At 39.7% G+C, this 12703-nt stretch overlaps 1 protein-coding gene across 12 annotated transcripts in view; it reads right to left on the bottom strand.

Moving 5' to 3' along the window:
- The window catches only part of myo9aa (myosin IXAa), a 156021-nt gene that overhangs the window by 70741 nt on the left and 72577 nt on the right, over positions 1 to 12703 (bottom strand). For 8 of the 12 annotated variants that reach the window (XM_049465445.1, XM_007231843.4, XM_049465438.1 and 5 more), the window contains exons 3-8: positions 11673 to 11767; positions 11512 to 11574; positions 9689 to 9788; positions 5597 to 5650; positions 1178 to 1278; positions 309 to 435 (exon numbers count right to left, since the gene is read on the bottom strand). In XM_049465445.1, coding sequence (XP_049321402.1) covers positions 309 to 435; positions 1178 to 1278; positions 5597 to 5650; positions 9689 to 9788; positions 11512 to 11574; positions 11673 to 11767 — 540 coding nt within the window. The remainder of the gene's footprint in view (positions 1 to 308; positions 436 to 1177; positions 1279 to 5596; positions 5651 to 9688; positions 9789 to 11511; positions 11575 to 11672; positions 11768 to 12703) is intronic. The other 4 variants (XM_049465437.1, XM_049465442.1, XM_015600918.3 and 1 more) reach the window with 2 other exon arrangements.

The raw sequence follows: 12703 nt of genomic DNA, 5'->3' as shown, positions 1-12703 counted from the left end.
AAACAGCTAGCAACACCACATTAACCACCTAGTATATAAGAGTAACCACCTAGAAAAGACTAGCAAATTCTATCAACCACACAGCAACATCCCAGCAAATGGAAACAACACAAGGTTCATGATTTTATCCTACTGCTGAGCCAGATGTGCACATGATGTGTAGATACCGCTTGTCTAACACCCACAGAAAAGTATTGCCATTATAATAGGACTTCCAGGATGCATCAAACATAAGCCTACTGGCACCAAGCCAGGCTTAATTCCAGACATGAGCTGAAACAAATAATATCAGAGAATGTGAACCATACCTCCAGCAGCTCTGAAACAATGGGTAAAACTTCAAGATTGCAGATGTCGATGGAGTCGTCCCGGTAGGTCTTCTTCTTGTATCGGATGTTTCCCAAATGAAGGATGGCCGACAACAGAGAAAAGATCCTGCAAGAGCAAAGAACATTAAACAAGTTACAAGTATCAATCACTGACAATTTAAAAGAAAGAAAACAACAACAATTGCTTTATCACATTACATCAGCTGACCTAATGATCAATTAATGCTTTTGCTTTGGAGTGTAGACCATAACATGTGCGAGAGGCCTATGCTGTGTAAGCCTTTATATTTGTGTAGGTGTGTGTTTGTGTGTGTGTGTGTTGCTCTGCAACTGCAATTGTTGAGATTTTTATGCCACTGTGTTGAGTTGAGCTAAAAGGTACCGAACAAGTTATTTTTACTAAAATGTAATCAATTCAATTTATCCAACATCCTTTTTAAAATGCCAATGAATAAGGAAAATATGCTACAAAGTGGACCAATGACAGTTTTTCTGGTCTGCCTCACCTTAGTATGTAGTTACATTTGCATCAAGCTTTGGAACAGGGTATGTGGTTACATGGTACCTATGTTGTGCTTATGGAGCAGATGCGACACAAGCATACATTGGCCTTTATATTACTTGTATTTTGTGAAATACATACCAAAAAGTACCAGTAACTTCACATGGAACCATGCATTATTAAACAAGAAAGATTGAAGATAAAATATTAAGAGAACTATTCATATTTTGTCAATGGAATAATTTAATTATTTTAATTAAAGCACACACCAAAAGTGACTTCAGTATAAATAAAAATAATAATCCTCAGAAACATCTATATGCATGTAGACTGAGGGTGGACTCACTGTTTGCGTGTGGCGGGCAGGAACCCCACCATCTCCATGGCCAGCTGCAGCCTCTCAAAGTCGTGCTTCAGATCCTCCCCTTCCACTGTGAAGCAATCCTGCTGGTTTCAACAGTGAGGAGCAAAGAGTCACCAGCCATTAAACATTTACCACAATGTGAGGTTTGCCCACAGGTAGATTTATGTGCCACAGTTGTGTTTTACTAAACAGAGCTGCATTTAGGGCTGTCACGATTAGTAATGGGGACCTACATAAACTACTCTGACAAATAATTGAGCAATCAGAGTTTAAGAGTGAGGTCAAACTGTAAAAACTAACTTATCAGAACAATAAAGAAGCATTAAAGTTTATTTAAGAATAACAAAAAATGAATAAAGGAAGCTGAAAATAAAATTTTTAATGGCAAAATTAAGAGTAACACTTTATTTGATGGATACCTACATGGGAGCTTTAAAACACATCCATAAGCATTGCATAATTTATTTGTAAAGCATTAATATTTATAAGTCTTCAATGTTTACAAACAGCATAATAAAGGCGTTATGAATGAGGGCCTCAAAATGATTAATAGTTTTGATTAAAAGATTTGGCATCTGACTTTGCATCCTATGATAATAATGCTTTATAACCTGAGTACCATGAGGTATTTTTTTCATTTATTTACCATAAATTTAACTATGTGTGTAGTATGTAGTGGCATAAGCTATTAATGTGTAATGAAAGCCCCATGTCTTATCCTTCAAATAAAATGCTACTAAATCAATTTAACTGACTAATCGTGACAGCCCAAGTTGCATTATACTCCATTCCCCCATGTGTTCAGGATGTCTTGCCATGCCAACACTGATTGATATGATCCACTGAATAATAAAACACTGATAACAGATTATAAGCAGACACACACCAACACATATAAGAGTGAAAGCTCCGTGAAGTGTTTCTCAGCACTCACAGTGTGGCAGTGCTCTACAGTACACAGCCAGGACGAGTGACTCCGAGCACTGTGTCATTACGAAGTTTGGTCAAAAGAACTGGAGCGGCAACATTTGTTCTGGCTGCAAATAAGGGGCCTGGTGAAGGGTAGCGCACGCATGATCTGCCCATGCAGTGGAAAATCAGAATGTTTGGTTTTTTACATACCGAATGGAAATTTGGCACTTACGCAAAGCCAATAAGAGAAGTAGCAATTTATGACTTAATTCATCGCATCAAATGGGAGCGGAGCAGGAGATAGACGCAGGATGCGTGCTGCGAGATCAAGCCAGCTGAACAGGCAAAGCCAGACCGTATAAATTTAGAGAGACTGGTTGTGTTACTATCAAAAGATACAGCACGTTTCAGAGGGTCATGGGGGAACGGTTGCAAGAGATGTAAGGAACCCTTTAAAATGATCTGGATTTCTGGCTTGATAACTATTAATCTAAGAGTGTTTTTATGGCTGCAATTTTTAATTTGGTTCAATCGGACTCCGGTTCAATCGGACATGAATTCACTCACTTTTTCTAGTCTGCACTGTGGATGCTTACCTACTGGTCAATGGGTTTTATTGACACCTCTTGTTTGGCTATTAGTGGCATACACTTGGTTTTATATGTCTAGGTAAAGTACAGTTGTTTGAAGGTTTTAGCATGATAAAGGAAATATATGTATTAAATTAGGTGTTTGAGGTTAAGATGTGATAAAAACTTTAAAATCTTCCCTGGTGTTCTTTTCTTGATAGTAAAATTGTCTTATATGGTTATAAGGCAGGACAGTCGATTAGGATGTGTTTCGTTGTTAGTGGGATGTTGCACGGTTACCTACTGGTCAATGAAAGACATAAATAATACAACTGTTTTTATAATTAGACTAAATTTTACTAGGGATATCAAATGATTGTTATCTCAAGACTTAGGGGTTAAAGTTAGCATTTGACTATCATAGATTTTCATCTAATTTGAATGTTATTGTTTATCTGGCCTATATATACACACATGCATGTCTAATCTGATCAAACAAGACAACCAATACTCCATGTTGGTTAAGCAGCATTAGCAATTAGTCACTTAACCAGTATGACCAGCCTGACTACTAGATTGATCAAACAGGGCATGCTAATAGTCCAGCTTATCCGTCAAATTCAAATAAAAATTTAAGCTATTTGATTGTAAAGAACTATATATGCTACATAGTCTACATACATTTTTGCCTGGATGGCTGACTTGTTAACAACTTTGACCATGACAAAAAAACAGCTTGGACCATCTGCATTCAACTACCAGCAAAACAAGCTGTTCTCAAGCTAGATTTCTTGACTTTTCTCAGCAGGGTAGTCTTCAAAAATAGAGTTCTAATAGACGTCTAAAAACATTCAATGCTACTTGGGTAAAAACCTGAGCTGCAATTTCCTCCAAATAGTCAGCCTAATCATAAACTAAATGGGACACAGCGAAAGAGCGCGTCAGCAGGAGAAACACTGTCATTTACAGGAGAATGCCGGAGCTGGAAGGGAAACAGCTCAGGAAAACATGGGCAAATTTACACACATGTCCTCCCTTTAATGAGACAGTGTCTCCTTCATCGCCTAGCTCTGCCGTTGATGCCATAATTATGGCATACCAGAGCAATGGAAAGGCAAACAGCGCTGAAACTCGACCAGCTCTACGGTTAGACCCCATTCCAGCATGTTTGCTTTCCTGCTTTCACGTTTCCATTGTAGGGAATGTAAAAAGGTCCATTTCTTACGTTAAATGTTCTAAGCCTTCCCAAGCTAAACAAATCCGAGGCTATAGAAAGGTGTTTTACGGTTTGGACTCGGATGAAATGACAGATATTGCAGAACGGCTGTGATTTGAAGCTTAATATCTTTGCATGAGCAGAACTTCACCAGGCTCCTTTATTCCTGCCGATATCTCAATAACATTCCATGCTTACCCAAGGACACAGTGTATTTTTGCAAGCCTAAGAACGAAAACAGAGAAAACTAGAAAACAAAAAGGGGTGAATGAAGGAATCACTTACCTTAAGATTCATATATAATTAACAGTGACACAGTGCACATGTCATAGTGGATGTTGATGCATTCATGGGTGTGGGATTACCACAACCATGGCTCAGAGAACATACAGTAACAGAAATGTGCCCGCAGGTCCTTCAAGTACATGAAAACCCACCACCAACCAAAGCAGGCAAAAACACACCAGTAAATCAATGTCTTTTTGGTCATTGATATGTGCACACTAATAATTTTAGAACTTTGTGACACCTACAACACAGACCTTTACTTACGAGACAGCAGTTCACCCTATAACATACTGCCTTTATGGTCCTGAAGTTTACACTGCAGGTGAAAATGGCCCAAATCTGATTTACTCACCAAATCCAATGTTTATTTTAGGCTGTGTACCTACTGCATTATAGTATTGAAACAGAGAGGTTATTCCAAATATTTATGATGTTTGTTACCTTGCTGTCTAGCCACTGAACCACTCATTTTATTTGTCGTACATTTTTTCATCTTCTCACATCCATTTTTGCTTCTGATCATAGCAAACACTTTTTACCATCTGCTTGACATAAAAGTCACATGCATTCTGATTTGGTTGTTTAGACTGAGTTGCACTGCGGCAAACCAAATGTGTATTAGATTTTATTACAACACACTGAAGTGACCCAAAGCAGAATTATAAAATAACAGATTTAATGTCTTCTCTGCTTTTCACACTGCCACACAATCGGTTCTGTCCCAGATTTGGGTCACTTTCACCTGCTGTGTGAACATAGCCTAACTGAAATTGTCTATTTATTAATAATTGCACAGCTGAACTTGTTGGAACTGTCTGTCCCTTAAGCAAGGTTGGAGATGCACCACCAGAGCACTGAAGTCCAGCGTAAAGCTCTCCACTCTACAAAAGGAGGGTAGAGGGGACAGGGAGGGGTGGCAGAGTGGCTACAGCGAGGCTAAGTCAACAAGTGTACATTCGCAGCGAGCTAAACTCTCCCAATGCAAATAACAGTGTGTTTGTACTCTTGCTTATCGCGCTCATTCAATCTTGTTGAGTGTTTGCTGGCAGATAGGGATCTGGCCGAGATGCTCGAACTGCACACACACACTATAAATGGGTGTATGGGGCGTTTGGGTGTGGGCCTCTGAGGAGCCAGCTACAGCATCAGCTAAACACACTTTAATACACAAAGCAGCACAATGACCAAATAAGACAAGCGGCCTTAGACGGACTGCTGGACGGGTAGAGTGTCAGCCGCTGGGGTAACACACACAAATCACATACCCACACACACAAAGCATAGGCGCAGTGACTTGTGGGGAGTGAGTTCTATGGAAAAAGGGTGGATAGGAAGCCAGCGATGCCCTTGTCTCTCTATAGCACCACAACACACGGAAGCAAACATACGGAAGCACACACTGCGTGAAATACTGACCGGTTCACTTTCATAGTAATTTTCCCAGTGCAGTCTCTGAGGTTTCTTTGTCATCTGGAAGTAAGGTACAGGGGGTTAGGCAACATTCCACAGACGACACACACACACTCCACACACTGATAGAAAAAGACATGCTGTTATTAGTAGAAGACAAGAGAAACATGCAACATGAATAACACACAGAACACACACACGGACACACACACACACACACACAGAACTGACAGCTATGAGATTCTTACGACATTCTTAAAAATAAAGTTGCTTCAGAGGGTACTGTGATTCCACAGAAGAACCAGTTTTATTCCTTAGAAAATAATGTTGGTAATGTGTAATGGACATGTTTAAAAGTTCTTCCCACTAAGACGAGTATAGCCCCATGATAGCACCAACTGATGCTGTGGTGCCGTGAAGCTCCAGGTTGGGCATGAACAAGGTCAGTTTAGCCCTCACATGAGAGAGAAGGCACAGAGGAGCAAAGACTACAAACTGTAGATTGTTGAGAGCTCCTTTCAGCATTATATTGTTAGTTTGATAACAGGTAATGTCAATAAAGGTCCTTTGGGAGTCGCATTGAATTTATCGGTGTCTGCCTCCATACTTTCTGGGTTCACACCCCTTACCTTAAGGGAAGTGCCAAAGTGGCTAAAAATAATAATACTAGGTAATATAAATTTTACATTAATATTGTAGTTTTTGCATCTTTTTTTTTTTTTAACACAACGAGCTGACTAACTCAACAACGGGGGGGGGTGGTGCTAACCCAAATTCTTTGTAGTTCACTTGTCATTTTTCAGAGGCCGACTTCAATAAAAATATTGTTTTAAAAGCAGCGATGTCCTAATAAAATTTCACACAGCTGTTTACAGTACGATTTTTTCTTAATTTAAAATAAAATAAATAAAAGAAAACATACAAGAATTTTGTGTGTTAGAGAAAACTTTAAATTTGGTAATTCATAATAAAAAACACAGTTGCTTTATTAACTTTGTCCACACACAAAAAAAAAACAACTTAAAATACTACATTTAAAAAATAACAGGTGGCCAAACCATAAAGTATTTCATTCAAACGGTGTTCTAAGTTATTTACACAACATAAAGTAGGTATTTAAAAAAAGTTAAATAAAAATGTAGGCTATTTTATCATTGTGACTGGGACTTGCCAAATGGTGTTTCTAATCTCTGTTGCTGAAAGATCTCAGATCCAAGAAATGCAGTGACCAAAAGAGCCACTATTTGTCTGAAAATAACTTTTCAATATCGGTCAACCAATTCATACTCGTGGACTGTAATGATGATAATTTTAATGAAGCAATAATCAGTGTATTCAGTGCACACCAGCGGTGTAAACCACGTGGCTTCTTAAAATTGCCCCGACACCTACAGAGTGAGCACATATGCAAATTTGAGCATAACTCGTGAAATTTTCCACATTTCCGCAGGACCCCGGGAGGCTCATTTGATATGGAAGACTCTAGCAGTTCAGACTCAAGAGGAAAAATGAGTGGAATTCACGTTTAAAAAAACTCTAATTCCTAAACACGCCGGCTGTTTTCCGGGGAGGAGTCCAGCTTTGGCATAAATCTCCTTAAGATTACTTTTCCACATCTAACTTGTTAAAGGGAAAAGATATTTGGAGAGCTGTTTAGTGATCAGGGGGCTGGTTTTCCCCAACTGAATACGTGACTGTAGAGGAAATTGTGTGAGTATTGTTCTGGGCTGCCAGTAGGCAGTGGAGCAGGCCATGAAAAGAGGGCCTGTTGGCTCTGCTGGGGCCAGTACACACCGGCCTCTGTGCACTGAGCCCAGGGGGCCCGGGCAGTGACCGTCACATGGCTTTTGGAAAGCCAGCGCGTGCGAGTGTGTGTGAGCATGTGTGAAAAGAGCATAAACTAAAAAGGCTTCCAGGCCAACACAGAGATACTGAGGGCTGCCTGCCAGATGGCCAGGAAAATCAGGGGGCATGAAATGTCAGAGTTTCTCTCCATTACCCCTTTTATTGACAGTAGGAGTGTAACAATGCAGCATTTTATACTGACATGGCACATGTCATGGGACAGGAAGTAGTGTTGTGTCCCATGACTTCTGACATGTCCCATGAAAAATGCTTCATTGACCTGCGGTCTATGCATGTGGGACCTCCTGGATTAAATGTGAGGTGATTACTGCCATAACTGTCTATGCAAACTTGTATATTTTCAGAGACAATTCAAGCCAGATTTTGCCAGTCAAGATCATTACTACACACTGTGCTGTCCACTGTGGGTGGTAATTATTGTCTTCTATGCTGTATAACAGGTGCACATATGTTACTGTTACATGAAAAATGTTAAATTCCTGCACACCTTTACAAATGGTTGACAAAGTATAAGTGGTGAGGTGTTATCTTATGAGAGTTCAGGCGAGGACTGATAGTGGGTGCCAGATGGAGGGGGCATTTAATTTTTGAAACTATGCAGATATAATTTTTCTATCTAAAAAAGTGGCCAAATTCAACAAATTCACATCCACATTTAATGCAGGCGGCTCTGTATGCATCTCCCACAGGTCAGTGCTGCATTCTTCAGCCTCCAAAAGACATCGCAAAAGTCACAGGATATAATACTAGGTACTGTTCCATGGCATGTGTCATGTCATTATATACAAATACATTTATTTTCCTTAAATATATTGAATATAACTATATAAATAACTATATAAAACAATGTGTGCTAAATATTATTAAACTACATATCACTATTAAATCGTGTAATATTGCAGTACTGTCTAATTCTAATATTCTAATAATTTGACTAATACCACCCAGCACTAACACACGTACACACTTGCACACGCACACACAGAAGGTAAAACAAAGCTTTGAAGGCACCACACGTGGGTCTGTGTTATGGAAATGAGGGAGTAGGTTAAGAGCACAGAGCTGCTTTTCTGTCAGAGAGGATTAGCCTGTAGAGCTGCTCTGTGAGCGAGGCTATAGGAGCAGTTGAAAGGAATGAACAATGGAATCCATTTCCTCGGCACACTGCTTTCCCTTCCATCCTGTTTGTCAGTGAGAGTGAATATGCGGCCCGTTTAGGACTCGGAGAACGGCACGCAGCTGCCTGATCCACGCATCAATTCACACAATGCACACACATACACACAAGCAAACATACACACAAATACATACGAAAGAGTGCTCCAAGTGTGCACAGTCACAAATCTCTGCTGCTGTTTAATCACTGTAAACAGACACGTATGTACTTTCTATCTACTTCACCTCTCAGGCCTCAGGCTTGACTAGAGTTGCACAATATATTGTAAATTCATTTATTGTTATTAAATATTGGCAGTGGTGGATCAGTGGTTGAAGCACTGGGTTACTGATCACAAGGTTGTGGATACAACAACCAGGTACACTAAGCTGCCACCCTTGGGTCCTTGAGCAAGGCCATGAACTCACTCTGATCCAAGATGACATGGCAAAAGCCCTTACTGCCAGAGTTCCTGTCTGTTCACACGGAAAATTTGAACCAGATGACACCGGTCACGATCATTATTCTACGGATTAAGGAATTATTATTATTTTAATTTTCTAATATTTAATACATCATTTTAGCTTTAATTTTATTTTTGTATTAACTTATTTCCTTGCCTCTGTTGTTCACTTGGGGTTTTGTCTTGTATGTTCAATGTTTCGACTGATTCTCTGTCCTGCAACCAAATGTATGTGCATTTATGTTCATTTCCAAATTTCCTATTAATTAAACTTTAATTTTTATTTATTTATTACTATTTAAACTTTTTTATATACTTATTTATATGTATATAAATACGTATAACGTATTTATATACTTATTGTTTAATGTATATTAACTGCTTATTATTGGCAGCCATCGTTGCAATGCCTGGGGAGCAGTGAGGGTAAAGGGCCATGCTCAAGGGTCCAAACGTGGCAGCTTGTTTAACCTGGATATCTTTATATTATTCAAATATACTGTACGCCTCTTTGAATAAGAGCATCAGCCAAGTGCCATAAATGTATATATGTAAATATTACATTTACATTACGTCTGTTTGAGAATGGACGGTTTGCAGCACGTAGCCGTACCTGACTGAGGTAATGGTATTCTTCAGGTTTTCGGAGGTGGAAAGCAGTCCTCTCCTCCTCGCTTGCTCCCGCCAGCAGGTAGTAAAACACATGGTAGTTCCTGTTAGGAAAACAGAGCTGTAATCAGGGACAATCCTTGGCAGAGTTAAACCTCACTTACAAGATAACACCTCAAGTTTTGGTATTCCTAACCTGTCATCTAAGGTAACAGTTGATGATTAGTTAACATAATACTGTCCCAGGACTTTTGGCATGCCAGTTTATCAAAGACAAAACAACCATAATCGCTATTTGTGTTGGACACATCAAAAAAGATGTTTTCATATCATTGCTGTCCAATAAATTATGCAGTAAAATTAAAATCCACAAAAATTGAGATGCTTGGTTTTCATTGGACAGTGACTGTATGTATCCCGCTCATGCAGTGAACTTTCACTTTGCTGTGATGCTCTCTGGCTGCACTAGTTTACACAAAGTCCCAAACAAGAAACCTAGTCTGGGAGGTCCCTCCAGGATGTCAGCTTGAATTTGACATGAACCAATGACCGTTGTCCCTTCTGTCATCGGACTGAAACCCCACACCACCAGGAAATTATGGTCTGGCATGCAAGAGCCATTGATTCCCTCACAAACTCTCAATGTCCTGACCCGCTAAAACCAGGGAGATTAGTGGTTCCAATAATTGTGGACTGCTGGGAGTGGGATCTCTGTATGTGTGACTGGGAAGCTGTTAAATGTCTAAATTTGGTGATAACTTAGACGACAATCATCCTGTGTGGTGCAATCATTCCCACATGTTGACCTTTCATACACAAAAGGGGATTTATTTAGCCGGCTACCACAACGTCAGCGCTGAACTGCAGTCAAGCACTGGGTCTAGTTTATGTAATACAAGCTAATACACACTGCTTCTGTTTGGATTACTAATTTGGCACTAAGATACTAAGGGTAATATGTCAATGGCATGCCATCATGATACTTGACGTTCTCATAATAAGCCACAAGGACAGTGTTGTTTTCAGAGTAGAAGAAATAAGCTGTAACAAAAATATATCAGCTGACAATATTTTTCAGGTTCATATTTGCTGATGCATTCACAATTACAAACTGTAGAAACTAGCACTGAAGGTTTTATCATACAGAAGCCTAGTACTGATTAAAAATTCTGCTTTTTTAGGCCTACACTGTAAAAACTCTAGGTTATTCCAAGAACCAACAGGCTCCTCCAAGAACTTTTGCCTCATTCATCAATGCTTTTAGAGGTGCCTGTAAGAAATTTTGGGATTACAGAGTTTAAACTCTAGTTATTTAAAACTAAGGTTCCTAGATGATTTTTAGGCTACAATATTTGCATCCACATTGGTAAATAGGTAGATTATTGAGTAACTACTGGAAGCTCTTCAATCTAAAAATGTGGTGCTTTAAGGAACCTTCAACAAAAAGTATTTTTGGAAAATGTTTTCCTTAAAACATCTTAGAGATTCATACTAATGCTTCTGTTGCTGAATTCAATTAATGTATTATAGCAATGTTACAAAAAGCTATCAGAAAGCCTTCCCTGAACAGTAATACATTTTTTAATATATATGATTTTCATGGAAACTGAGCAGGTGAGCAATGGTGTTTAGTTGTCTGATATTTAGAAGCATGTTATTGTATTACACATGCAGAATGATGTTCAACATTTTAAAAAGTACTAACGCTGAACTCGCCCACGCTCAAACTGTCTTGTTGTATCATTATACGGACCAGCCTGGTTTGGAGCTATGGCTACTGGGGACCTTCAGAAACAGTGAACCACTGAGCTGAGGAGAGGCTCATACCTTTCATTGTGCTCCTGATAGACAAGCCTGGACTTTTCTAGCAGGTACTTCTCCACATATGCTCTGGAATAGAGAGAGAGTGAAGGTCAGTATAGCTCTGAATCTCTCTTAAAAACATTTATATACTAATAAAAGAACACACAGGGCAGCAGTGATCTCACCCTCTAACTGTGCCGCTCTCCTGGTAGTTCACTTGGATGAACTTGCCGAAGCGACTCGAGTTGTTATTGTGAGCGGTCTTTGCGTTTCCAAAGGCCTGGAAGAGAAAAACAGAAGAGCATTGTTAAAATATGAAGTAGACGGAGCAAAACAAAGGAGCAGGGGTTAAACACATCTCAGTAGGCGGAAAAGACTGCAATTAGAAAAAGCCCACAGCAACTTCGATTTGCAGGAATAACCACACATGATACAGGAGGCAGAGCAAAACATGGACAAACAATCCTGGCACACACCAGAGGAGGACATTGTATTTACTATGTATGGCAGTAATAATACAGTACATCCAGGATAATATCAGGAAGGGAGGTAGGCTAAACTGTCAAGAGTTCCGCTTGAAACCATTCATCTTGATGGCACCATTGTTCTTATTTGAGCCAGCAATGGCAGAGGAGATAATGATCAGTGTTTTCCTTACAGTGGAGATGTGTCTACATCTATACACCTCTACAGCTCAAATATATCATCTGCTATATCTTCTCAAAGTGTAAAACCTTTGAAGCACATTTATTCTAATTTAATTTTCTGCTTTGGCACAGTGGGAGCCACAAAAGACAGTAGGCGGCACAGCAGGGCTAAGGCAAGTTAGCAAAGATACTGACAGCCAGCCTTGGGTGGTTTAGCCAAAATGCTACCAATCAAGCCGAACAGAGCTGGAGCCTTGATGCTAACAGACATATGAGCCTCAGCAGGGTTGGAGAGTCTGCTTCAGAAGAGTAAAAGCTGCACTGATATGCTAACAAACTGACTTGGCACAGTTTGAGACAAGACAGACACAGAAGTCAATCCCGGCAGGGTTGAAATGGATTAGCTGCAATGCTAACAGTGAAAATCAACAGGACAGGAGCCACAATGCTAACAGACACAAAAGCCAGCCTTGGCAGGGTTGGTGCGGGTTAACCAAGATGCTAACAGCCAGCATCAGAAGCCTGTTGCAGATGCTACCAGTCACAGCAGTGCAACAATTTGTGGCAGA

The sequence above is a fragment of the Astyanax mexicanus genome, chromosome 16, assembly GCF_023375975.1.
Source record: "Astyanax mexicanus isolate ESR-SI-001 chromosome 16, AstMex3_surface, whole genome shotgun sequence".
Classification (NCBI taxonomy): domain Eukaryota; kingdom Metazoa; phylum Chordata; class Actinopteri; order Characiformes; family Acestrorhamphidae; genus Astyanax; species Astyanax mexicanus.
The sequence above is the reverse complement of the archived record's forward strand: the minus strand, read 5'-3'. Positions and strand labels throughout refer to the sequence as shown.